The sequence below is a fragment of the Pseudonaja textilis genome, chromosome 3 (genome assembly GCF_049901715.1).
Source record: "Pseudonaja textilis isolate UNSWEBS1 chromosome 3, rPseTex1.2, whole genome shotgun sequence".
Taxonomy (NCBI): domain Eukaryota; kingdom Metazoa; phylum Chordata; class Lepidosauria; order Squamata; family Elapidae; genus Pseudonaja; species Pseudonaja textilis.
In genome coordinates, this window is record NC_141992.1 from 14,212,252 (window position 1) to 14,240,235 (window position 27,984).

The following is a 27,984-nucleotide window of genomic DNA, read 5'->3' on the forward strand; positions in this document are numbered from 1 at the left end:
CCTCTCCTCCTTCACAAGCCACCTGTCACAATGACCTTGGTTCCCACAGGAAAACTTTTTATTTTGACTGTTAGCTGGGCTATCTACTTCCTGCCTCCCTTCCCCCTCTCAGGCTTCATGGCAACTATGAGGCAGCACAAGATGGCTTCAGCCAGGATCACTCCAGAGTTAATGCTTAATTGTCTCAGGGTATTTTATTTTTGTTTTTTAAAATATCATTATTCCAACTGAAGGGGGGGCAGCAAAAGATTTGCACACGCATTAATGTAATGCAGCTCATTTCTATAATTGAGGAACAGCTTTATGAAAACGGTGCTTTTGGTGGGTGAATCATGCAATGTGTATATTTCATTTCAGGCAGAATGAGTCATTTTTTAATTGAAATGATGTGTCATGCCCAAACCGAGATAAAAATCCACCAGTTAAGAAAGTTATTTGCCACCTACGTAGGACCTTCTGGTCTTCTGTACATAATATGAGCGCATGTGAATGCAATCTGTTTTCTCTTCACAATGGAACAATTCTAGAGCAATAATTATCACAAGGAGGCTGACTGAAGGAATATTCCACTTGGGAAAATGAAGGTCAATTGGAATTTGACTTCAGATCTAAAAGGAATGCCTTGCCTCCCAAGAGACAAATGTTATAGACTTCTTAAACACTTGTGGGCACCATGAATAGCAGAAATAATCTACTGGCTTCTCTTTAATCCAAGATATATTATACTCAAGGCATTTTCCCAATAATGATAAGTATAACGCTACAGTGTGCCCCATTAAATAAATCTAGAGATCATGTGAAGTAGATTTGGGTAAAATACTTTCCCTTTTCCACACCTGGAATAATATATGTAGTTCTAATTGCCATGTTTAAAAAAAAAAAAAACGTCAAGAAGCTGCACAAAAGGCAGAAGTCGGCAATCTAAATTATGATCTGGGGGCCTTGACATCTTCTTTATGAAAAATGCCTAAAATATTTGAGATTCTTTAGCTAAGGAAAGAGGTGATTAAGGCTCAACATGACTGAAGTGTAAACAAGCTCATTCTTAGTGTGGACATGGAATGTGGACATCACTCAAAATCTATGACCAGAAATTGTCCAATGAAGCTGAAAGTACTTCTTCATACAATACATAATTAAACTGTGGAATTCATGACCACAAGATGTAGCTATGATCACTTACTGGGTTAGCTTCAAAAGGGAATTGGAGAAATTCACCCAATCTATTAAGGTCCATCAGTCTTGAAAATCTAATTCCCACTGCCAAGCTGAAAATTATCCTGACATCAAACTTGCTTTCCCCATAGCCAGACTCTGTTTCCCTCTATTGGTGCTATTCCCAAACTCCTGACTTCCTTCCAAGATAATGGGTGGCAAACCTACCCATTTATATATATATATATTCACCCTACCTTTATGATTTTTATAACTAGTTCAAGGTGGCAAACATACCTAGTACTCCTTCCTATTCTCCACAACAACAATTCTGTGAGTTGAGTTGGGTTGAGAGAGTGACTCAGAATCACCTAGCTGGCTTTCATGCTTAAGACAGAACTAGAAGTCACTGTCTCCTAGTTTCTAGGCGGGTGCCTTCCTTTGACGATGCTGATGTAAAAACAAAAGCCCACATGGGAACAGCTAAATAAGATTTCATGGATTGGGTATGAAAAGATGGTTAAACATGGGAAGTTGACAGAAAAAGGGATTGCTAAGGCTTCTTGGGCATGCTTAATTTCAGATGGAAAAAGACCTAAAGACTCAACATTATCTCTCTACAGTTACTTTGTCCTGGGCTTCTATATTCTCTGTTGGTCAGCAACAGCCATATTTTTATTATCTTTCCATTGATCTAACAATAGCCCATTAAGTCAAGGCTCTTTCTTTATCCTCTTGTTTTCCCACCCCCACTGAAGCTTACTGCTCATTCAACCCTTATATTTCCCAGTGGACACCCTTTGGGTTTCTATCCAGGCTGAGTGAAGTTTGATGATGTCATGGGAAGAAGGAATAACTTTGAGGAATAGGAAAAAGAGCCATTACCAAGAGCAACAGTCAGATAAAAGAATTCCGAGTCTGAGACAGAACTGTAATGTGAGCAAGCATCTCAGACAAGAAACTCTAGTTTTCATAAAAATAAGGGGGAGTAGAATGCATTCAGGTTTGCATGATTCAGTTACTGTAACTTTATAATAAAAGTAGTATTAGCATTCATAACTTGGATAAAGTCCAAGTGCTTCAATGACCCTCTAAAAGGATGCAAACTACCAGCCGTCTGCAAGGAATATAAATTCTTCCATCCCCACTATCCTGTCAGAGGTGAAGAAGCTTCTTGGATCAGAAGCAAAATGTCTTCAAAAGAAAAAATGGGAATGTCTAGTTGCCTCCTGAAAAAGTACCTTTGGGGCATTCATAATTTTGTTTTCCAAGTCTGGTCTATCTTAAAAGGTTGACAGCTCCTTTTGCTTTCCCACAGCTTTGCCATAATATGGCAATGTGTTCTTTTCCCATTTTCCCCCTCCTATATCTTTAAATTGCAATGCAGCCAGCTCAAGTTTAAATGAAAACTGTGATTGCTTCTATGATGTTGAACCATCAACTCTCCCCTGTTCCAGAGACCTACAGTGGAGCATAGGAGCAAAGAAACAGCCAGCACAGTAGCATTACAGCAATGATGATATAATAAAAATGTCTTTCACATAATAGTGTCAAAGGAAAGAATCTGGCAAGAGTATATGATGGCATCCACCTGTTCAAACATCTGGAAAAGAAATGAGGAAGATGAGGAGACACAATCCCTAAAAGGGAAGGGCAGGCACTGGAAGACCTACCCACCTAAGGGCCAGCCAAAAGGGCTTCTCTGAATGGATGAGAAGAGCAAGAAGCAAGACAAACACCGATCGGGGCCTGCAGTGGCTGTTATTTGGACTCAGCATCAACCAAACTCGTGTTACCAAATCTCTGTAATCCAGTCTAGAATGATAAGGAACAGCCAGAACTAGTACAAAAATCATAGCTTAAGTTATGCAGAATTGCTAATATAGGATACTGCATGAGTAAGACAGAGGGTGGGTGTTCTCACACAAAACCATACAATAAATCAAGGCCAGCAACCTGTCTCTCTCCCACTGCACACGTTCCCAGTTTGCCCCCTTTGGAAGCCATACTGATGACATAATTGTCAACAGAACAATTTTCCATTGTTTTAGATAGGACATGAAACTCTGCCATAGCCTTACTTACTTTTTAGGCCTCCACACTACTAAAATGATCAGAATAGTCCTTGGTTCCTAAGTCCTGTAAAAAGATATGATTGTCTGTCTGTCTGTCTGTCTGTCTGTCTTTCTATCTATCTATCTATCTATCTATCTATCTATCTATCTATCTATCTATCTATCATCTATCCATTCATCCATCCATCTGTCAAAATCTGTAGTATTCTGATTCTAGGTGGCTTACAATAATGATGATGATGATGATGATGATGATGATGTGGATTGTCGACATTGCCATACCTGATGACAGCAGAATCAACAAGAAACAACTTGAAAAAATCACCAAATATCAAGACTTGAAAATCGAACTGCAGAGACTCTGGCATAAACCAGTGCAGGTGGTTCCAGTGGTACTCAGCATACTGAGTGCTGTGCCTAAAGACCTAGCACTGACAAAATCACCATTGGTCAGCTGCAGAAGGCCACCTTACTGGGATCTGCTTGCATAATCCACCAATACATCACACAGTCCTAAACACTTGGAAAGTGTTCGACTAGTGATTTGTGATATGAAACCCAGCATAGTTATCTCGTTTGCTGTGCACACTGTCATTTTTTGTGTCAATAATAATAAAATAAAATAAACAACTGGAACACCACTTGAACACCACTGGCATTCACCATCAGTCAATTGCAAAAGACAGTTTTATTTGGAACTAGATTAGAGGCCCCTTAAGAATCTGTGCCCCACATATCCCATGCCACCACCCATAGGCATCCACAGAAAGACAATCAAGCAATACGGTCACAGCATGATGGAAAACACCCCCATTTTTTATATGTGTTGTGATTTAGCTAAAAGATGTGGGGTTTCTATTGTAGAATTATGGCCACCATCTTCGTTTGTTTGACATCCTTCACTCCACCAAAGATGCTCTAGGCATCATTTGTCCCTGTCTCATCCTGCTGTGAAACACATATATCAATATATTTTTCTAATGAGCTATGAGAATAACTTTGGGAGGGGAAAGGAAGAGCTGCAGCCAAGACAAAGGTCTGACAAGAGAAATTTGAATCTAAAGCAAGGATAGGGATGAAGAATATGCCTCAAAAGAAACCTCCCCTAGTTCTTTGAGAAGTAAGGGCAGAAGAGCGGGAAAGTGTTTTCAGACTTGCAAAATTCTGTTACTATATCTTTACAATAAGTCGTAATAATATGATGGTTTGACTTCCTGCTATAAATAGAGACAGTGAGGAAAAATATTTAGCCCAGTATTCAGCGAAAGTGTGAAAGGTATTTCTTCCTATCTACAATTTGAAAAGCATCCGTTTAAAGCAGGACCTACAATGGGGGCTTTTTAAAAAGTAAGAGGGATTCCTTCCGCAGAGGGCCAAACTTTGTCTTCAGAAGAAGAGACCAACTCCATCTGGGCATCATCTGTGTGCATAATTTGGACATCTAAACTATTTTCACCACAGATATTTCTTCAGACATCTGGTGACTACATCTGCTGAAGAAAATGCTGTATCTTGAAAGGATTGCATTGGTTAGACAAGAGTAATTGATTTGAATTTATTGCACCAGGAAAAAAAACTCACTTGTTCAAGAATGCAGTTAAAAACCAACTGTAGTTGGCATTATTTAAAAACATTCTAAAAAAGAAGAAAGAAGAAAACAGACTAGGCACAAAGCTGTATTTTCCAAAGAAGAGGGTTTTTTTTTTCAAAGCAAATTCAGCTGAATATTTTAGAACTGCTTCTGAATCATCATAAGATTTGACGATTTGCAGTGATCATATGTCCAACATTCCTCCTATAACAGACTGTCATAAATTGCAGATTACCATTATGATTCTGCTTCTACATAGCGTCATACTATGCCAAAAAATTTTTTAAAAAATTTAAAAGATGTATAAAAGATTCAATATTTAATAAATAAAAAAAAAAAATTAAATGTTTAAATAATTAAAAAAAAATTCAATATTTACATGCATGGTGTGTTGTGAGTTAATTTTGTGAGTTTGCTTGCAAGAAAATTTTATGTGACAGACTGAGCTAGCCGATGGCAGATAGATAGATCTCTGAATAAATCTGTGATTCTGTGAGCAACTCAATCTGCCTGCCTGCTTTGCCTGATTTTGGGTAAAAGTTGCTCTTTTTTAATAAAAAATTCAATATTTATATAAATATAATATTTACATACAAGCCATGCCCAGCCAGTCACATGACCACCAAACCACCCCCACAAATTAGGCCGCACCCACAGAACCAGTTAGTGGTCCTTGGGATCTAAAATTATGAGTTTGGTGGTCCCTGAGGTCCAAAAGGTTGGCGACCTCTGTTTTGGAGAATAGGTCAACCTCCTTTTCTCTGTGACCACCACTCAAATACTGGAAGACTGCTATCATGTCACTCCAAGTTCTTCTCTTTGTTAGACTAGACATACCCAGATCCTGCAACCATTGATCCTATGCTTTAAACTCCAGGCCCCTAATCATCTTTTTTGTTCTTCTCTGCACCCTTTTTAGAGTCTCTACATCTTTTTTGTATTGTGGTGACCAAAACTGGATGTAGTATTCTACGGGTGTGGCCTTACCAGTACAGTACTGCATCACTGCAGTTTTCTGCAGCTTTCCCATTGACATTGCTTGCCAGGTCACAAAAAAATAATCACATGACCCCAGGACACAGCAACTGTCATCAATACATGCCAGATGCCAAGCATCCAAATTCTGATTATTTGTTCATGGGGATGCTGCAATGGTGGTAAGTATAAAAACATTCACAAGTTACTTTTTGCAATGCTGTTCTAATTTGGAATGGTGGCTATACAAATGGTTGTAAGTTGAGGACTACCTGTGTATAGTTAGATCATTTTTTTAAAAAAAACACCTTTGAGTCCATCATGAATTTGGCTTAGCTGCATGTCCTGATTGGCCTGGTTTGAGGAAGCCTTCCAGGATAGTTTATTTCCTCATCTGGTCTATTTAGGAGTGTAGGAAGTTAGCACCCACCCCTCTCCTAGAAAATTGAAATATCCTAAGAAATATTAAAAAGGCAGAATATTTCCTCTAAAAAGGGTAGAAACTCAGAAGCAGAAACTCACCTCAGAAGCAGAAGCTCACCCCCACCTTTGTTAATGGATGGGCCATTAAGGCCAGGGCCAGAATATTTTACATAACAAAGATCTCCAGGTAGAGCTATAGGAATTGCCTAAAGCCCTTCTCATTACATCATCATTCAGCAAGGCTCAACCAAGCCTGGAACTCAAGTGAAGCTATGTGATCCAGACAAAGCCTACAAAGTTAGCTAAGACCCCTGCCCCTGGGAGTCTGGCAGCCAATGGGATATATTTCCTGCACAGGAAGAGAAAACACTAAGGTGGGGCCCAACAGAGGGTCTCTCAGCATCTTGGTCCTTTCTTCTCTCTTTTCCTTCACCTTGAGGCATGTGATCATCCTTTTCACTTTGGAGCTCCAAGCCACATGGTCCCGTCCACCATTAAACCATCTTTCCAAACAGCCTCCATGTTTCCAGTGTCTTCTTTCCCCACTTGGAACTGAACCCAGAAGGATAATTCTTCCAACAGGAGGACAGACAAGTTTGAGAATGAAAGAAAGAGAGGGATAGGATCAGAGGCTGTATTCAGCATGTTCTGACCAGTTCTGGAGAACCGGTAGTGGAAATTTTGAGTAGTTCAGAGCACCAGCAAATCCCACCTCTGACTGGCCCTGCCCCCATCTATTCTCTGCCTCCCAAGTCCCAGCTGATCAGCTGGGTCTTCTTTGGTTGCCCTGCACAGGAGAACAGAGCTGGAAAGCAGGTTAGTGGGGTGGGGAGGGAATGGGGCAGTATCCTTCCCCTGCCATGCCCACCAAGCCACTTCCATCAAGCCACACCACGCCCACCAAGCCATGCCCACAGAACCGGTAGTAAAAAAATGTTGAATCCCACCACTAGATAGGATTCTCACAGCCTAAGCAATTTAATTATAGTTTGATGCTGGAACTCCTGACAAAAAGGATATGGTTTCCTGGCTACTTGGACACCTTAGACCCAGGCACCTCCTGAGCGGTCACTTCCAAGAGATGGGCTGCCTTTGGGCATATGCAGCGGTGTCTGCTTTGCTTCAAGAGGGGATGATACCTCAGCCTTAAAGAAGACAGTGGTATGCCTTTTTCTTAAGAGACCATTGGTGAACCCAAACATCCTGGACAACTAAACAACTTGGGGATAGTACCCTCCATGTATGCTTTTCCTAGGTTTCCTTGAGATTCTTCCAAATTCCCTTGAGGAATCAAGCCAGCCAAATTAAATAAGACAGAAGGAGAGCCATGGTTCCAAAGCATGTTTGGGTGAGGGAGGGAGGGAGGGTGGGAAGGAAAGAAGGAAGGAAAAGAAAGAGAGAGAGAGAGAGAGAGAGATTCCAGTGAAGGGTTAAATTTGGGGGAGCAGGAGGAGCACCTGCCTAAATCCAAACCTACCAAAGATTCCTCAAAACATATAAATTCTCTGAATTATGTTTTTAAAAAAGCATGTAGCCAAGAAAATGACTGGCTGTCAAAAGTTCTTCCAAAAGGGTTTTTTTTTTTTTTACAAAAAGTAAAACAAGCATCTCTTTTTTATTTCCAGTGTCAGACTGACATATGATTCCATTTTCTTTTGCTCTAAGTAAAAAAATACTTTCTTTATAGCATTTTTAAAAGTTGTGGCTGCGGCTGCAGCTGCTTTGCATAGCTCTCTGTTCTGCTGCTACTGTTGTTATTTTTAAAGGTGTGCAGGAGAACTGGAGACTCAGCCAGGCAACAAAAATCATGCAGAATTTTTAACTACGATGTGGTTTCCAGATGCCCTAAAATGGTGCTTCAGAGTATAATGAGAAACACTGTTTTGTAACTAACTTTTATAACCTCTGTTTTATAACCAACTTGTATAACTTCTGTTTTATAACTAACTTTTATAACCATCCTGGCCAGCAAAGTTACAAAACAAATTGGCTAATGCCTGGACATAGTTTGATGAACCCTATATAATTAGGGCAAAGGTACAAATTATGACTGCAACAGTTTTTCACCACAAGTAAGAGGAAGTGGCTTATGTGGAATAACAGACAGTGCTACTTTGCCCCCCAGTGGCTAGTACTCAGTGATGTAATGCAAAGGAGGACCAAATCCATTTATCTTTAAGAGGAGAAATGTGGGCAGGTATCTAAAATAGAACAGATTGTTACTCTGACCAATCAAAAGTTGCCTTTGCATATTCTTTCTTGATCTGAGAGTATAAGGCTTCCAGGTAAATCTTTTTCCAGCCCTAGTAGGAAAGATACCGTTTGTGGTAAGATTCTTCAGTCATCATTTGGTGTCTTGGAGTTTCAAGGAGTTTTGCAAGCTGAGTTATTCTATTACAGTATTATTATGTTGTGACAAGAGGCATATATGCTAAGTGCTTTATGTGTTGTAATTAAGGTTTAATTTTGGAGTAGCATTGTGTGAACTCAGTCATTGGAACATGGTGTAGTATACAGTATTGTGTGAATCTACTAACCACATACATCAAGGGTCTTCAAACTTGGCAAGTTTAAGACTTGTGGAGTTCAACTCCCAGAATTCCTGAGCTAACATGACTGGAGGAGGAATTCTGGGAGTTGAAATCCACAAATCATAAAGCTTTCAAGTTTGAAGACCTTTGGCACACATTATGGTTAACTATTATTCTGGTTCAGTATAGTGGGTAAATTAGGCTTTTTTAAAGGTTAATAAGATTAATGTAATGCACAAGAATTATTAAGCGAACTATTTGGATCTATGGGTGTTAATATTTTATTCAAGCTTATGATACATTTACATATGTGTTTGTATCCCAAATTTATTAGTTTTACAAATGACGCAAGGCAACAAACATAGTCAACATATCTTTCCCCTCCTATATTTCCCACAATAACTCTGTGAGGTGAATTGGGCTGAGAAAGTGTGACTGGCCCAAAGTCACCTAGCTGTCTTTCCTAGGACTTGAACTCACGTTCTCCTGCCTTCTAGCCTGATGCCTTAACCACTAGACCACCTGGCTCACAAGGCCTTACTGTCTTATGAAACTTAACATTCATATGTTGGATAGTATTGGTTACGTTGGTTTTGTTTGAATAATTCAAATGGGCTGTATCTTTTTATAGTAGGTCGGAAGCCCTGGTTATTTTGGGAATGTCACCCTAAGTGTACAGAGTTAGAATAGCAGAGTAATGAATGTGTTTGTTCCCTAATTGCTTTACAGTTGGAGTCACACGTGCTAAGTGATAAGCTGATTTGTTTGGTGTAATTTAGCATGGTGTCAGAAGAATAATCTGGGGTCCCAACTCAAGCTGGGGCTGTGCAAGAATGAATATAAATTAGATCCAGATGTCCTTGAGAAAAAAATGTTTATTCCTAAAAGCAAAACAATTTGCCTTTAGGGCCAAGCTGCAGAGAAATGGGGTACAGCAGCAGATTTTTACAGGGTGTAGCTTTTCCAAGGTGAAGTGTCTATATGCTGATTCTAGGATGACACTTGAGGAGTGTGTGTGTCAGTGGTGATATTCAATTTTTTTTACTACCGGTTCTGTGGGCATGGCTTGGTAGGCATGGTGTGGCTTGGTGGGCATGGCTTGGTGGGCGTGGCAGGGAAAGGATACTGTAAAATCTCCATTCGCACCCCACTCCAGGGGAAGGTTACTGCAAAATCCCATTCCCTCCCCACCCCAATAACCTGCTTTCCAGCTCCATTCTCTTTGCAGGGCAGCAAAAGTAGACCCAGCCGATCAGCTGGGGCTCCGATCAGTTGGGACTTGGGAGGCAGCAAATAGGTGGGGGCGGGACCAACCAGAGGTGATATTTAGCGGTTCTCCGAATTACTCAAAATTTCCGCTACTGGCAGAATTGTCTGAATGCCACCTCTGGTGTGTGTGTGTGTGTGTGTGTGTGTGTGTGTGTGTGGTTGTTGTTGTTGTTGTTGTTGTTGTGAATGGGCAGTTATTCTGGGAGACCTCTGCTGAATACCTCTGCTATTCTGAATACCACCTCTGCTTTAAACCCCAAATTGGAGGGTTTTGAACAGGGGTGCACTTTAGACTCTTTACATCTTCTTTTTACTTTCTGCAACTAAACTTAATCTATATTTTTTTGTTGTTCAGGTTTGGTTTTCTTCTTAATACCGTGTTTCTCCAACAATGCGGCCTCCCCCAATAGGAAGTACCAGCATGTTTTATAGGCATAAAATCAAATTAAGCCCCTCCTCCCAAATTAAGGCCTATATTAAACATGCAAAATGGGGGGAATGGCGGGGGGGGCTTGCCATTAGGAAGTACTTTTGTTGCATACCCGGATATGGTGCTGCCTGCATTAGCCAGTTAAAGAAATGTTGGAATGTTTTTGTTTTGTTTTTCATAAGACAGCAGAAACCATATCGTGAGCAATGGTCCATAATACTCAAAATATAGCAGGCACCTCCTAAACTTGGTTTTTTAGGACCAATTATGTCAGCAAACACAACCTCTAAAGGTTCTTTGGTCTTAAACCCATTGAGTCAGTTTGCTGAAGTAGCCTTACTTTTCTCCTGGCTACAAGCATTACAGTTTAAATATTTGCTACAGGGTTTCAATTTTACTCCCTCTGACAATTCAACAGTTTGTTTGAGCATTTTGAAATTAATGTGCCCTAGATGTCTATGTAGTAAATATATACATTCATCATGTGGCTTAATATTGTTATAAACTGAGTTAGCCATCTTCAACTGGTCATCATGTATCACATATAAATCATTTTTTTAAAGTAGCAGTAACACTTTTACCCTCTTTCTCTATTATACAGTTATCTCCCCTAAAGGTTACTACATAACCAATCTTAACTAAAGCCCTTACTGATAACAAATTAAATTTCAGTTTAGGTACATATAACATAGTTAAATGTTCATTTATACAAGAACAATATGCAGTACCTTCACTTGATGCTTTAATCTTCCATCCATTTGCCAATGATACTTGTTGTTTACTCGTAGACATCTTTACAAACCTTTTTCTATCTTTAGTAATGCATTGTGATGCTCCACTATCAACAACCCACAAATCATGGTTTACAGTTGAATTGCTAGACATAGCTAAACTAACATTCTTCTTGGCCTTCTGGTGATTACCAGTATTGTGTTGTTTTCCCTTCTTTACAGAATCTAGCTATATGTCCCCTAGCCCCACAAGAAAAACATTTCCTAACATTATAGGCAGTTGAAGACAAATTCTCTTCTTGCGGTTGTTCCTTCCTCAGTTGGTCCCTATCCAGTCGTCTTCTTGCTTCTTCTAACAACCTTCCAGTTATGTCAGTCAATGTCAGTTTATCTCTGGGCAGGACTTCCAGTGAAGATACATAATCATCGTAACTTTTATCCAATGAGGAAAGAATGATGTAAATATGATGCAGCTCTGAAAATATTAGTTCTTTTTCATGTAGCTCTTGAAAAATTCTTTTAATGAAGTTTAAATGAGCTAACATATCTCCACCTTTCAGAAGACGTGCTCTAAACAGTTTACGTGTAAGATGTATGTGTGCACCTACACTGTCACGAACATAAATCCTCTTCAAATTCTCCCAACACTTAGCAGCAGACTCTTCTCCACAAATATGGACTAACTGCTGGTCACTCAGTGTTAGTCCAATTATACAAAGAGCTCGTTTATTGTTCTGTTTAAAGTCAGTAAGCTTCTTGGCATCGTCCTCATTATTTGGATACCAAGCATTTACATCCAGTGGGTCTTGAACTACATTCCATAAACCTTCTCTACACAGAAGTAGACTGCACTTCATAGACCAGGAAACATAGTTTGTTCCATCCAACCGAGTTATCAGTGATAGACTTGTTGAAGTGATTTGTGCCATCTTTACCAGGATAGTAACCTACAATTAAACAGTAAACAGATGTCTGTATACAGGACTGTGTATTCACACTAACTCTCAGTTATCTGAGCCTGGTATGGCCTGGGCCCATAAACAATGTTGAGTTAACTCCCCATTAGGAGAATGAGCACATACAGGGAGATGTATTGAGAGTAGTGTTTTAATAATACACACACAGCACACAGATACACTCTACTGTAAATGTAGGGTTTTACTTTCAATAAAGGTTTAAGCAAAGTTCAAAATAAGCAGTCCAAAAGTCATTCACAGGTAAATCAGTCAAGTTTCAATCCAGGGATAATCCAATTAGAAAGTCCAGTGTCAAAAACAGTTCAGTATTAGACTTACATCAAATCCATGAATATCAGTCAATTAGGAAAAATGGAGGAACGGCAATACTCTCCAACAGAAGGAAACAGAGACTGACTCACATTCTCTTCTGAGACTAAGACTAAACAACCCAGGTTTCTGGCTCCATCTTATGGCCATTTGAGAAACCACACCTAATTACAGTTTTGCATTTTCTTAAAGATACAGTTTTAAAATGTTTATCCTAGTTTATATATTTCTAACCCAAATAGCTGTTAGGTGACTCATATTCCTAACAGGGCACAGCTTGGAAGAGGACATGGTGCAGGCTGTTGCCTTGTCTCCCTGTCCACGGATGTGTGGGCGCTATCACTGCCTCGGGCAGCCTCTCTTGGTGGCCCCTTCGGGTTCAGGCTGGAGGGACTTGGGAAGGAAGCCAAGCTCGGGTCGGCCTGGCTCTTTCACTTGGCAGGCGGGCACACACCTGTGGCTTGCTTTCCTGGCTCTGCCCAGACCGCACAGCTCTGGTGCGGCCCTGGTGGGATGAGCAGAGGGCCCGGCATGGAGGCACTTGCTGCCTTGGTGAGAGCTCCACCGCCAGGCAAGAGGGCCCACCTGTCAGCTGCGCTCGGCACCCCAGGCGAAGCTCTTCACGCTCTGCCCGGCACCAGGCAGGGATGGTGGCTGGGCGCTTCTCCTGGGGTGGGCCGATCCTGCACTGTGGCCCTGGGAGATTCACCTCCCCACATGGGGTTGGGCTGCCCTCACGGGCAGAGGAGGCTTTGTCATACCAGTAGTAGAGCGTCATTTTTAAAAGAATTGGCTTTGCCTTCAAAGGCAAAGGGAAGGTAGCGACAGGAGCACCTGAAGCCGAGTGTCTCCGCCGGGCTCTGGTTGCAGAGAGGAGCCCTGGCTGGCCGCGCGTGGTTGTGCCAAATGCTGCGGCATTGCTCTAAATGCCGCGGCAGCACGGGGAGAAGGGAAAGCAATGGTGGTGGAAGGTCTCCCGATACGAAGTGCCCCACTAACGCCGAGGTCAACATCCAAGCTGTCGCCACCCGAGGATGCAAGGGGGGGAATTAAGTCACCCCTGAAAAGAAGGCCTAGCCATTTTGGAGGGGGGTGTCAAAAAAAAATAAGGCCTGGCCTTATTTTGTGAGAAACACGGTACTAGAATACAGGAGAGTATCCAGTGTGTTTGAATGAAAGATCATTCCGGATAAAGATACTAATACCTATCTAGCTATGAGCTTTAAAGGAGGACTAGTTAAAGCTATGGAGAATATGCAGCTATCAATTATCACGAGGACTATTGTTCTGTATAGAAATCTACATACTGAAACCGCAACCGGATTGGCTAAAACGCACTGCCACCGGATTGGTTGAGTGCGCGGCACTGATTGGTCGCCGGGATCGCCGCGATTGGCTGAGCCGATCGCGGGCGATTCAAAACGACCGATTGGCGCAGCACTCAGCAGAAGGTCTTTTAAGCCGCGCTTCTTCCCCACTTCCCCCACTTGTGTTTTGACCCCAATAAACGAGCTGAACCAAGTCACTGACTCGCGTCATTTGTTCGTATGAGATATACGACACTGATGACGAGGATGGGATCCCAGCAAATCCCACACCGCACGTGGCCCCACGGAACCGCAACCAGCAACATGGCCAGCGGCAACGTGCCACCCGCTCCTTTCAACGCCGCTACTGAAGAATGGGAATCTTACATCGACCGATTCCTCATGTTCTTAGAGAGCAACAATCTCAAGGACGCGAACGGACAGAGGAACGGGCCGCTCTTTCTCACGCACTGCGGCCCCGCGGTTTTCAAAATGGCAAAAGCCCTTGCCAAGCCGCTCGATGTGAAGGTCATGGACTGGGACGATCTCGAACCCCTGCTGAGGAGCCACTACGCACCGCTGTGCCCACCCTCATTCGTCGGCACGAATTCTACCGCCGCGACCAGAAGCAAGGTGAGAGCGTCAGCAAGTTTGTGGCAGAGCTCAGGGACCTCGGGGGCTATGCGGGTTTACCGATCTAGACGAAGCCCTGAGGGACTGCGCGTCGTCCTCGGCCTCCGGGATCCCGGCCCTGCAAAGCCGGATCATGGCAAAGGCGACATCTCCTCGCTGATGCCCTCGCAGACGCCACGGGCGGCAGAAGTGACCCGGAGATCCGCAGCCCAACTGAAGCAAACCGGCACCGCAGAACGGACCACCGCAGCGCGACTAACGATAACTACCGAACAGCCACCTCCACGCACCACGGCGACTCGAGTCCTCCTCAGGCTCGGAAGACGACGAGGAAGATGTCCATCGCATGCAGACGGGCGCGACCGGCGCGACCCATGGAACCGAAGATCAAAGTTCCAGTGTGCCGGCTGCGGGGGTGAGCATCCAAGGTCAGAATGCCTTTTTTAGACGCGATCTGCCGCCATTGCGACAAACGGGACACATTGCAAAGGTCGCCGCCTAAAGAGGAACCACAGCCCCGCCACCGAGACACAACCCCCGAAGACGCGACACCACCAGGCGCAACAACACTCCACCAAGAAACCGCGATCGGGACAGCGAGAGCCGCTGGAGCCGGGAAGCGAGGAACCGCCGTTTACACGAAGGCCGCCAGCGTGAGGAAACCCACCAAACGGTCATCGCCGGCCATTCCTCCAACTGGGACAGCCGGAAGGTCCACGTGGAGGTCGAGATCGAGGACCGCCCTGCAAAATGGAAGTCGACTCCGGTCGACCTGTCCATGGTCGCATGGCGGGAAATTAAGCGACTAGTACCTTCCATGAAGCGGCACGAGCTGGAGAGCCAAACACTCGTCCTCAAAGATTACCAGGGGAATCGCATCCCGTGGTGGGGACCGGGCACTTCAAGGTCACCTTTAAAGGCGCACCGAGATACTCCCGCTAACAGTCATCGAACGAGACCGCCCAGCCTATTGGGACTACAATGGTTTGCGCCGCTGGGACTAGAAATGACCGGCACCAACACATCGCCGAAGCAGACTGGGAGGAACAGCTCGTGCGCGACTTCCAGGAGGTCTTCGACGGGAACCTAGGCAAGTACCGGGGCCCCAATATCGTTCAGCCTAGACCCCACCATTGCACCCATCCGCCTCAAACCCAGGCGAGTACCTTTCGCCTCCGACCCAAAATCGATGAGCAATTAAACAAGCTCATCGAACAGGGAGTCCTCGAGGCCACAGATCATGCCCGATGGGAGACCCCCATAGTCACCCCGATAAAGCCAGACGGGTCGGTGAGAATCTGTGGGGACTATAAGGCCACCCTAAACTGCCGCGCTACAACAAAGCGCCTACCCCGTCCCAGTAGTACAACACCTCTTGCACTCACTGGGAGGAGGCAGGGTCTTTGCCAAACTCGACCTGGCACAAGCCTATCAGCAACTGCCGGTAGACGAGGAAACCGCCGAAGCGAGACAATAGTCACACACCGGGGCCTTCCGCTGCAAGAGGCTGCAGTGGAGTCAGCGTAGCCCGGGGTATTTCAAAGCCTGATGGAAAGACTCCTCCGGGGCATAAAAGGGTGGTGCCGTACTTGACGATGTATTGGTAGCCGGGGCTGATCGGAAACAATTAGAGGACCGCCACGGGAAGTACTGAGGAGATTCCAAAACGCAGGGCTCAAGGTTAAGAGAGAGAAGTGCCAACTGCACACAACAAGGGTCGAGTTCCTGGGGTATTTACTAGATCAGCATGGAATCCACCCCACCGAGGGCAAAATAAAGCCATTAAAGAAGCCCCGAAGCCCCGAAACAAAACGGAATTACAAGCGTTCCTGGGGTTAATAAATTTCTACAATGTTTTCCTGCCCCAAAAGGCGACCGCGGCGGAGCCATTGCATAGGCTGCTCGACAAGGCAGCCACCTGGACGATGGGGGGAGGAGAGAAGAGGGACGCCTTCAACAGAACCAAGGACCTTCTCACATCAGACGCTGTCCTCATCCAGTACAGCGAGACACTCCCCATCACGGTAAGCATGCGCGCATCCCCCCCGGGTAGGAGCCATCCTCAGCCACACCCTCGCCGACGGAAAAGAAGCGCCCATCGCTTTTTTCTCGAGGACCCTCTCAAAACCGAACGAAACTACAGCCAATTGGATAAGGAGGTCTAGCCTGTCGTCGCGGCCGTAAAGAAAGTTCCACGAATACCTTTACGGCAGGACCTTCACCATAATCATGGACCACAAACCACTGCTGGGAATACTGGCAGGAGACCGGGCCACACCAACCATCCTCTCCCCAAGGATGACAAGGTGGTCCGAATTCCTTGCCGCCTACAATTACCGGCTAATCCACCGCCCGGCAAAACAATTCCCGCACGCAGACGCCCTCAGCACACACCGTTGCCAACCCTGGACGACGACCGGCACCAACCACGTCTACCCTGAGCATCGAGTGCCTTACCCAACCTACCCCTGACTGCGTCAGACATTGCCCTAGCAACCAATAAAGACAGACGTCTGGCGCAGGTCCTGAGATGGGTGGGGAAAGGCTGGCCGGAAAAAGAGGAAGACAGCGAGTTCAAAGCTTACCGGAGCCGACAAACAGAACTGTCAACACAAAAAGGTTGTTTATTGTGGGGGGACAGGGTCGTAATCCCGGAAAAATTACAAAAAAGTCCTAAGCATGCTGCGAAGGGCACCCGGCATCGTTAGGACAAAAGCCTGGCCAGAAGCCACGTCTGGTGGCCAGGGATGGACAAAGAGATCGAAGCCTGGGTAACCTCCTGCAAGCAGTGCCAGGAATCAAGACCAAACCCCCGCCGCCCGAGCCGAGAGTGGAAACCCCAGGGGTCCATGGTCCCGAATCCACGTAGATTTCAAGGGACCAACCAAAGGACACACCTTCCTGGTAACCGTGAGACGCTTACTCAAACTGGCTGGAGGTAAGCAACATGAAGACGACCACCACAGACTCCGTCATCAGAGAACTCAGCAAACTCTTCGCAACCCACGGCCTCCCAGATGTCATCGTATCGGACAACGGGCCCCAGTTCACCACTACCGTTCGAGAAATTCCTAGCAGAACGAGGAATCCGACACGCATTAACAGCGCCGGCGCACCCGGCGGCGTAACTGTGGTAGGGCGGAGAAAATGGTCCAATTTACAAAAAGACCATCCAAAAGATCGAAACCGGCGACATACAGGACAAGATAAATCGAATGCTCCTAATTCAACACATAACCCCGAGTACCACAACGAACAAGAGCCCAGCGGAGCTATTAATGGGAAGAAAACTGCGATCCCGCTCGACCGCCTGCACCCACATACAACCCGGAAAGACCCCTGATTCTACCAGCAAACACAGAACATTCTCACCGGGAGACAAGGTCTCACGCAAAAAACCTCACCGGAGACCCCCTCTGGGTACCGGCAGCGATCACCAAGCAACAGGGCCACTCTCGTACCGCCTCCAAACAGCTGGACGGACGAGCGTGGAAGCGCCACATCGACCAACTGAGATCAAGAACCACCGCGGGAAACACAACCGACACGCAGACACCAGGTACAGAAGGGAACCGGCAAGACACCAACCAAGAGGGGAGGAAGACCCCAAAGAACAAACCCACCCGAAAAGGAACCAGCAGTACTCACCATCTGAAGAACCGGAGAGCGACCCACTCAAGCCTCGCCTGGAAGGAGCAGCCGAGCCAGCTCAACCGACCCTGGAAGCCCGAGCGGGAGCAGCCAAGCCAGCTCAACCAGCCCGGAAAAGCCGAGCGGGAGCAGCAAGCCAGCAGCTCGACCGACCCGGGAAGACCAGGAGGGAGCCGCGGCAGAGGCCTGACTCACCCTTCCAGGCGGTTCCATCAACGAGGCGGAGAGCGACAGGAGTCCCACCCGAACCGGCCGACAACCAGATGACAACTGACCAACGCAAGTCAAGTAGGAAAATACGGAGCCCGCTACTTACGGGACTACGTCACGTAGGACCAAACCAAGAGGGAGGGTGTTCTGTATAGAAATCTACATACTGAAACCGGCAACCCGGATTGGCTAAAACGCACTGCCACCGGATTGGTTGAGTGCGCGGCACTGATTGGTCGCTGGGATCGCCCGCGATTGGCTGAGCGATCGCTGGCGATTCAAAACGACCCGATTGGCCGCAGCACTCAGCAGAAGGTCTTTTAAGCCGCGTTTCTTCCCACTTCCCCCACTTGTGTTTTGACCCCAATAAACGAGCTGAACCAAGTCACTGACTCGCGTCATTTGTTCGTATGAGATATACGACAACTATGATCATATCAGCACTGCTCTTGGATGTCAAATGCAAGTGATACTGCCATATATTTGAGGAATTATCCTGCCAATCTGGAGTTACTGAGGTTAGGGTATGCTAAAGCAGAAAGGCTTTTGACTGGAACCAAAGTAGACCTCTAATATAATTACTGACTATTACAAGCAAAAGCTTTATAGATAACAAAGATTGCCATGTCCCTAAATCCATGCAAATTTGTTTGGCAGGGGAGGATCAAAAGCAAGTATGAACTATGTCCCTGATTCTCAACTTCCCAGGTAACTATTAAGGAATTCTGCAGGTAGGAAAACAAATGTTGCATGAAGGAGCCTCCATATTTTAGAGGAATTTTGCTTTTTGACTGGAAATACCACCCCTGCTTTAGACCCCAAATTGTAGGGTTTTGAACAGGGGTGCACTTTAGACTCTTTACATCTTCTTTTTACTTTCTGCAACTAAACTTAAGTAAAATCTATATTTTTTTGTTCTTCAAGTTTGGTTTTCTTCTTTCCCTAATGACGAACTACTAAAGTTCTTGCTGTCAACTATTAGGTGGTTATATAAATGTCTCTTGGATTCAGAGGTGGTATATTCAGCAGGTTTGGAAATTTAGAGTAGTTCTGAGAACCGGCAAATACCACCTCTAACTGACCCCACCCCCATCTATTCACTGCCTCCCGAGTCCCAGCTGGGTCTTCTTTTGTTGCTCTGCACAGGAGGATGGAGCTGGAGAGCAGGTTAGTGGGGTAGAGGGGGAATAGAGATTTTGCAGTATCCTTCCCCTGCCACACCCACCAAGCCACACTCACTAAGCCACACCACGCCCACCAAGCCATGCCCACAGAACCAGTAGGAAAAAAATTTGAATGCCACCACTGCTTGCATTGCTTGCCCAGTCATGTGCTACTAAACCGCTCGTTCTGCTATGCAACGAAGAAGTAGCTCAGTAGTCCTGAAGGTGCTTTTTCAAGAGGCAAAGTGGACTTTTTGGTTTTTCTCTGAAGACGTTTCGCTTCTCATCCAAGAAGCTTCTTTGCAACTCTGGTTTGATGTTGTGAAATGGGAGGATTAAATTTTCTAAATTAATTTCATAAATCCTTCCCCTGCCCACCAGCCAGACAGAACTGAAGAAGCTTCTTGGATGAGAAACGAAATGTTTTCAAAGAAAAAACAGAAAGTCCACTTGCCTCTGAAAAAGCACCTTTGAGACAACCATGACCTGGATGATTGAGAAGCTACAAAGACACAAGGAGCTCAGTAGTTCTTTTTTCTCCATTTGTAGGATTCAGGGAGGATTGTCTCCAAAATTCAAGAATCTCCTAAAAGACAAAGAAAAATCAATGGGTATGTTACTACTGGTATCATGTGATAATTTAATCAGATTTAGGTAATTTATTGTATTGAAGTATATTAATACATAGTCCCTCTTATGAAATAATTATTGCCTCTAATAACTTTGATTAATAGAAAGAAAATATATCGGTTATGTCTTGAGCAATAGTTATACAAATGTTAAAATTAGTGTCCTTTTTGCTTCCTTCTTTTATATTTTTTCATACTGTCTTCTTCTCATCTGCCCTCCATTTCAGTGTATTGAGCTTTTATTTTGGTATTTGATCTTTCATTTCACTGTTCAATCATGTTCTTATACTCTTGTGGTTCTATTCATCCTAATACATAAAAAATGTGCAGCCGTCCATATAAACACTTTCTCTTAATACTAGAATACAGGAGAATATCCAGTGTGTTTGAATGAAAGATCATTCAAGATAGAGATACTAATAGCCACCTAGCTATGAACTTTAAAGGAGGACTAGATAAATCTATGGAGAATATGCAGCTATCAATTATCACGAGGACTATGATCATATCGGCACTGCTCTTGGATGTCATATGCAATGATACTGCCATATATTTGAGGAAATATCCTGCCAATCTGGGCTTACTGAGGTTAGGGTATGCTAAAGCAGAAAGGCTTTTGAGTAGACCTCTAATATAATTACTATTACAAGCAAAAGCTTTTTAGATAACAAAGATTGCTGTGTCCCTAAATCCATGCAAATTTGTTTGGCAGGGGAGAAAAATGAATCAAAAGCAAGTCCCAACGATGCCCCTGATTCTCAACTTCCCAGGTAACTATTAAGGAATTCTGCAGGTAGGAAAACAAATCTTGCATGAAGGAGCATCCATATTTTAGAGGAGTTTTGTTTTTGACTGGAAAATGTGCCTTTGTATAGTACAGATGTTTTATGCTTCCTTTTCATTCTTGAGCTACCAATTGTTTCTTTGCAGGTCAATTGGTTCCTTTCAATAAAGTTCTTTTTCAGGCTACTTCATATTCAGTATTCCATTTGGCCCACAATTAATCCACATCATATTATTTGGCGTGCCCATGCCTTTTTATTATTGGTCCTCCCCCACCACCATAATAAAGATTACTTAGGCCATTTCCTCACTTATTTGCCTTACCAGCACAGTGTGTTTTTAATAATACCATATTGTAAACTACTGTTCATCTACTGTTCATCAGTGTTTCTCAATCTTGGCAATTTCACAATTTATGGATTTCAACTCCCAGGATTCCCCAGCCACTATCCCCAGTACAAGTACAGCCTCCCTAAAATATCTCGTGTTTCTTTTCTTTTTCTTTTTAAATCTCTCTAGGAAAATTGGGCAAATGTATCTTATCTTGAAACTGTTCAAGTAAACATGTGTACAAGGAAATACAATTTCATTTTTATCTCATCATTTTACCTGTAAGACAACTAACAATCATATATAGTTAATAATTATGTCTGATCTCCTCCATACAATACATATATACATAGTTCCATCTTGGTCAGTTTTCCCATTACCATCCTGCAACCAAAGTCCAGAGAAAGGCTGCCAAGTTGATGAAAAGACTGGAAACTAAGTTCTACAAGGAGTGGTTGAAAGATCTAGATAGGTTTAGCTTGAAGAAAGATGAGAGGGGACATAATAACCTCTTCGGATATGTCAAAGTTATCACATGATAGAGAGCCCAGATTTATTCTCATTTGTTCCAGAAGCTGAGATTCAAATCAAGGGGAGAGGGAACCCTTTAAGGATGTAGAAACAGATAAGACACTTGCAAGATCTTCTTCATAGTAAGAACCGTCACCAATGGAACAGGTTACTCACACAGAGTAGTCCCTTCATTTTCACTGGAGATTTTCAACCAGAGGCTGAATAATCATCTGACAGGCATAGCATAGTGTGCAGGGAGTTGGACTTCATGACCTCTTAGTTTCCTTCTAACTCTTTAATTCTATAAATATGTAAACTAACTCAAAGTATGATGAAACAAAGATCAGTAAGGTAGATAGTCAATAGAACTGTGAGGAACAGCCCTTGCCAAGGTTGATCATATCTAACTGGTTAGTAAAGAAAGCATTATCAGTTTTCATGTTCACCACTGGGTTACAGGAAAATATGGGGCACAGGAGACTTCGAATTCGGCAAACCTCTCGGGAAAGGGAGATTTGGAGCAGTCTACTTGGCCAGAGAGAAAAAGACCCACTTCATCTTGGCTTTAAAAGTCATATTCAAGTCTGTCTTGGAGAAAGCTCAGCTGGAACATCAGCTTCGAAGAGAGATAGAAATCCTAAGTCACCTCAGGTAACCCAGCTGGAATGACATGGGATGAATGTTGAGTGCTTAGTTGGATGGAATTACCCTTGTCCTAATGTCTCTTTAGCTTTCCACTTTGGAATTAGATCATTGGAAAATAGGGATTTAGAAACAGCGACTTGAAATACTAATGTAGGCCACAGCGTAATGTTTTAGCATACAGCAAAAATCCACTGCTCACCATTCTTTTGGAGCAAGATAGTCAATATTCCCAAACATTGAAAAGATACACATTGAGATCTGTGCAGAATAGTTTTGACATTGCCTCAAGATCTGGATGGTTTCTTTATTCTATCACTACTCTGTTTCAGCACGAAAGTTTCCATGAGTATTCAGAACAAAGCAGTGTAGCTGCTCTGAAGTGAAGTGCCACTTAGCTGCTTTGAAGCAAAACTTCCTTTTAAAAAATGGTACTTCATGGACCTACTGAAGATTCCAAATTCATGCAGGCTCCATTGGCCAGGGTATTCTGGCAGGTGGCAGTCCAGGAGAAGAGCCTTCTGTGCTACTACACATGCCTTTTGGATTATATAGTCCTAAAATAAAAAGTAGTTTGTCCCCTTCCTTGAGTTGAGAGTGGATTTTTTTCAGATCGTCCTCTAATTTTTGTGGCCTATCCTTAGAACAGGAGTGTCATATCAACCTTCCTTTCCAAAGTCAGTTTTCTTAATAAGCCCTTTTGGACTACCAATCACAGTTTGTACCTTTCTTCCCCCTCCCCATCTTTGGTCTCCCTAGACATCCAAACATTTTAAGAATGTATAACTACTTTCATGATCGGACAAGAATTTTTCTGATGCTGGAATATGCTCCAGGGGGAGAGCTGTACAAGGAGTTACAAAAGAACCATAGATTTGATGATAATAGAACAGCCACTGTAAGTACTCTCCTGTTGGACGAATATAACCTGTCGGAACCAAGATCTAAGAAAAGAACGTGTTAAAATATATACATATTTGGATTAATTACAAGTAATCATAATATATTTGTCTGAGATAACAATAATTGCAGAACTGGATAATTGAGGGCGGGATGAGGGGTAGTGCAACCATTCCCACTCTGCTTGATCTCTCACTAGCCTTCGATACCATCGACCATTTTATGCTTTTGAGTCAGCTGTAGTGGCTGAGGCTGGGTATGTACTCATGAGAAGAAAACTCCTTGGTGTGAAAGATATATGTGTAGTATCTATATTATAGTTAATGTGCTGGAAATCCAGCTCCGAGATTACCAACTGCTATATTTTAACACATGATGTACCGAAACAGTATATTGAAGAAATATCTGACGCTCTGATGTACTGCCATGCTCGGAAAGTGATCCACAGAGATATCAAGCCCGAAAATCTCCTTTTAGGATTAAGAGGGGAGCTGAAGTTGGCGGATTTTGGATGGTCAGTGCATACTCTTTCACTGAGGTAGGTCTCTTGCTGATGTGCATTTCTTTGTAAAGAAAAAACAAATAGGAGAAATGGCCTATAAGCGAAATTCAGAAATTCATTTTAATTCATGTGAAACTGTGAAGTCTTTGCATGGTAAATTAAGGACAAGGAGAGCATTTAAAATTCTGGAGTGTAGATGAAGATCTTTTAAGATATCAGCTCTCCGCAAGGTTAGATAAACCAAATTTTATTTAAAATATGAGTGTGTTGGCTATGACAAATCAGACAATTAATCCAAATAAGAATGTTCAAACCTGTTTCCTTCTTTACTTTATCCATGCATTTGGATTAATGTCCAAGGCCCTGTTTTGCCTTCAATTCCTCCATCCCAATATGAGCTACAGTTGGTAGATCAAGGGATAGAGCCAACAGATCCTTGTTGCCAACAGATTCCTGTGGACAATCGTCCACTTGGTCTCTCACAATTCAAGTTCTATTTTTGGTGGCTACATGGACACATCTGTGTTCTTTTCATTGTAATAGTAAGGAAGCAGCTGTTTTCTCCAGCTGTTTTTTATTTTTTTTAACAACAAACATAAAACAAACATAAACATAAAGCAACAAATAAAACCATCTTTCCGTTGTACAGTGTGCCGGTTGGTACATATCTTTTGTGCACAATATCAGCAGTCTCTCCCTTCTACATTTAAGTTATAATTCATATTATACATATCAACTATGCATATATTGTTATTAACACTTTAATAAGTGTTAATTAAAAATTCACATCATTCTTTTCAAGCAAATCTCAAGTATTGCATGACCTAATACATATTATTCATTTCATTATAATCAATTATATCATTAACTTATATCATTACATTATATTTATAGTATATTTTATTTCCCTATTTTCTTATCTAGCCATTGATAAAATAAATACCAAATTTTATAATATTCTTTCTCTTCTTGCTCTCTAATTGCTAATGTTATTTTACTCATTTCTGCACTTTCCATTATTTTCTTAGTTACCTCCTCTTCTATCGGAATTTTTTCACTTTTCCAATTTTTAGCAAATACAATTCTAGCTGCTGTTAATACATTTATAATCAGATATATAAATTCTCTACTATATCCTTCAGGTAAGATACCCAATAAAAATATCTGTGGTTTCAAGTCTGTATGCTGTTTGGTCATTTTTTCCAGCCATGTATGAATTTTAATCCAGTATCACTCACTTCCATAAACATCCACCACATGTAATAATAATATGATCCAGGTATCTGATGACACTTCCAACATTTCTCCTATTTATTCTTAAACATCCTTGCTATTCTTGCCTGGGGTAGATGCCACCTATAAAACACCTTACACAAATTTTCTCTATATGCTGTTGACATCATTATTTTATAATTTCGAGAATATAATTTCTGCCATCTTTCTAAATCTATCCCATATCCAAAATTTCTCCCGCAAGCAATCATTGTTCTTTTTACTTGTTCTTCTTCTAATTTTACTCCAAGTAAATATCCATATAATTTTAATCACTTTCTCATCTTGTCAAAATTCCATTTAATTCAGTAAGTTCCTTGTAAAATCCTTCTGTCCTACGATCTTTATCATATCTAGAATTATTTGCACATATGAATACCAATTCATCTCTATTTCTTGTTCCTCTAGTTCTTGCTTAGAGTTGAGTTCACCCTCTCTGTGTGGAAAATAGTTGATTTATTTGTTCAAGCTGCTTGGCTCTGGTTCAGTGTGCTTTACACTTTCTGTAGCATGCTGTATTAAAACGCTGTTAACTGGCTTGTAGGATAAAATAATTTTATTAATTAAAATGTTCTTGTCAAAATAGTTCCCCAGTTATGGTACGGTAAGAGCAGAGTTTCTAGAGATCAAATGGCATTTATATGTACAAAATACCTGGGCTACAGTAATGCTAACCTTTGGCCTTTTCTGTGGGTAAAAAAATGACCAGTTATCTTGATTTTTTTCCCCAGGCTTCACCGAATCTCTGATTTCACTTGGATCTTTCTCTGAATAGTGTCTGAAAAGAAATCACAAATTCAGTCATTTGAACACTGTTTTTTTCTTGTTTCTCTTTTTTAAATAGGAGGACAACACTATGTGGCACCACAGATTATCTTGCTCCAGAAATGATAGAAGGAAGTCCTCATGATGAAAATGTTGATGTGTGGTGTGTTGGCATTCTTTGTTATGAGTGTCTTGCAGGATATGCACCTTTTGAAGCACCCACCCGTATGGAGACATTCAGACGGATAAAGGAGGTAGGTTCTTCCAAATCAAAGGCCTGTAAATGAGATAGTGCTTACAACAATAACTGGAAACTCATGGCCAGATTTTATGTTTATTCATGAATGTACGTTAAAATTCAGAGGATTACATTGGAGAGGCCAGGAGGAACTCACATATGTCTTGTTCTATTCATAGGACAAAAATCCTAGAAAGAATTTAAGAAACTTTACTGTTATATCTGGGAGGACGGTTCAAGAACGGAGGCAAGACTCAGATAGTAACTAAAGCTCTTTATTTGTGACTTCAGATCTGAGCAACTAACCCCAGCCGCAGCAGCCCCTTTTATAGGTCTGGCTGCGGCTAGGCAGCCAATGAAGGCGATTTGAGTTTGCCGCTCTTGGCAGGGCCAATCGCGGCAGCCCGTTTACTAGCCAATCGCATCAGTCTATGGCGACCAATCACGATTGGCTTTCAGTGGGCCAATCAGATTTGCAGGCTACGAGCCTGCTAGTCCAGAACATTTACAGTAAGATGTTTCACAACCAAATTGTTAAGTAACATCATCAGTGCTACTGTTATCTGGTTTGGTCATGAAACACCTGCAGGAAAGTTATCAAACTCAGAGAGCAGCAAGGGTTCCACTGTTCCGCTAAGCTAAAATATTCTCTTCTCTTCTATTGGTTTACAATAAGAGTGCAAAAAATATGATCTAGAAAAGTTACACGTGGCTCAATGTAATATCCCTTTTGTGGTCTTCAGAGAAGGTTGGATCAAAAATATGAACTCTCTTTTGTATTGATGAAGGCTGGTGGATTTAACAGGAAATGTGGTGATTATCTTACCCTATGAAACTTGCAAATGGGCCCTGATTGCATCCACAAATAGAGTGGCTATTGTCATGCCACCTAAAGCTTCATGTAGTGCTTGAACTGATGTTTTTTATACAATAAGCAGAAAAGGCTTGTACCAGGAGAAGCAGCAGCAACAGTTTGTGTCAGTCAAACAGAGTAAAAAAAAAATAGATCAGTCGGAGAAGGAGGTAAATTGACATTGTGGTCCAGTTAAACTTTGCACAATATAATTGCTTTCATAACAAAATCTAACTTTTTAAAAAATTATTTTAAGGTGAATTTTAAATTTCCTCCTTGGATATCAGAGGGAGCCAAGGATCTAATTGCTAAAGTCCTTAACCGTACACCTTTTATGAGACTTCCTCTGAAAGAAATAATGGAGCATCCGTGGGTTAAGACAAAGTCAAGAAGAATTTTGCCACCTGTCTACAATGAAATAGAAACATAAATGTTTATGGCATCTCCTAAAGGCTCTTAGCTAATTTTCTTTGCAAATCTCTCTTGTATCTCTTTAGATGACTTGCTGTTTGTCATAATAGACAGCTGTTGAATCACTATTGTAAATGTATTTCTCACATTCTTATTTAAACGACTTCTTGCTACTAATGGCAATAATATTGCATGTTTACTAGATTTGTAAAGTGAGGGTATTGGTCATTAATATAATAAGGAAAACAAATGTATTCTTTTAAAAATAAAACATGATTCACAAGGCAATAGCAATTGGAAGAGATGGTATAGATATAAAGGGTATAATGCTGTGTTCATAATATCTTTGAATAAGAGAACCAATTGACTGTTCTCTTTGAAAATATTATGGGTAGTAGTAATTTTTTAAAAGTGAAGAGTAAACAGCAAGAAAAAACTACTAACCTTCACCAGGAAAAATACCTTTCTTTTCCTTTTTGTATAGCCTTCTGCATAAGAACAAGATCTGGCACTGTCAGATCTGTGTAGGGATTAGAGCTGATAAAAATAAAAGTGGTAAAATATCAAAGCTAATAAAAATAGTATTATAATTACTTGTTGGCTTCTCAAACAATTTTTATTTTTCCTGAATATTTTGAGGATGATCAAATTACAAATACACCATATACCATTTGATTCGAAAACTACATAATCAAGCAAAAATCTCTTAAGGAACT

General features: G+C 42.4%; 1 protein-coding gene across 2 annotated transcripts; it reads left to right on the forward strand.

Moving 5' to 3' along the window:
* Positions 1 to 8,497: 8,497 nt before the first annotated feature.
* On the forward strand, positions 8,498 to 27,959 carry LOC113434535 (aurora kinase B-B-like). 2 transcript variants are annotated; one of them, XM_087928943.1, is made up of 8 exons: positions 8,498 to 8,546; positions 19,980 to 20,041; positions 20,772 to 20,829; positions 22,145 to 22,336; positions 23,087 to 23,225; positions 23,617 to 23,765; positions 25,846 to 26,020; positions 27,114 to 27,959. In XM_087928943.1, exons 2-8 carry the CDS (start codon positions 20,038 to 20,040, stop codon positions 27,285 to 27,287), a joined length of 891 nt encoding a protein of 296 aa, XP_087785069.1. In that variant the 5' UTR covers positions 8,498 to 8,546; positions 19,980 to 20,037; the 3' UTR covers positions 27,288 to 27,959. The 2 variants fall into 2 exon arrangements, with proteins under 2 accessions (XP_087785069.1, XP_026553560.2); XM_026697775.2 differs by lacking the exon at positions 8,498 to 8,546 and adding an exon at positions 18,930 to 18,975.
* Positions 27,960 to 27,984: the final 25 nt, after the last annotated feature.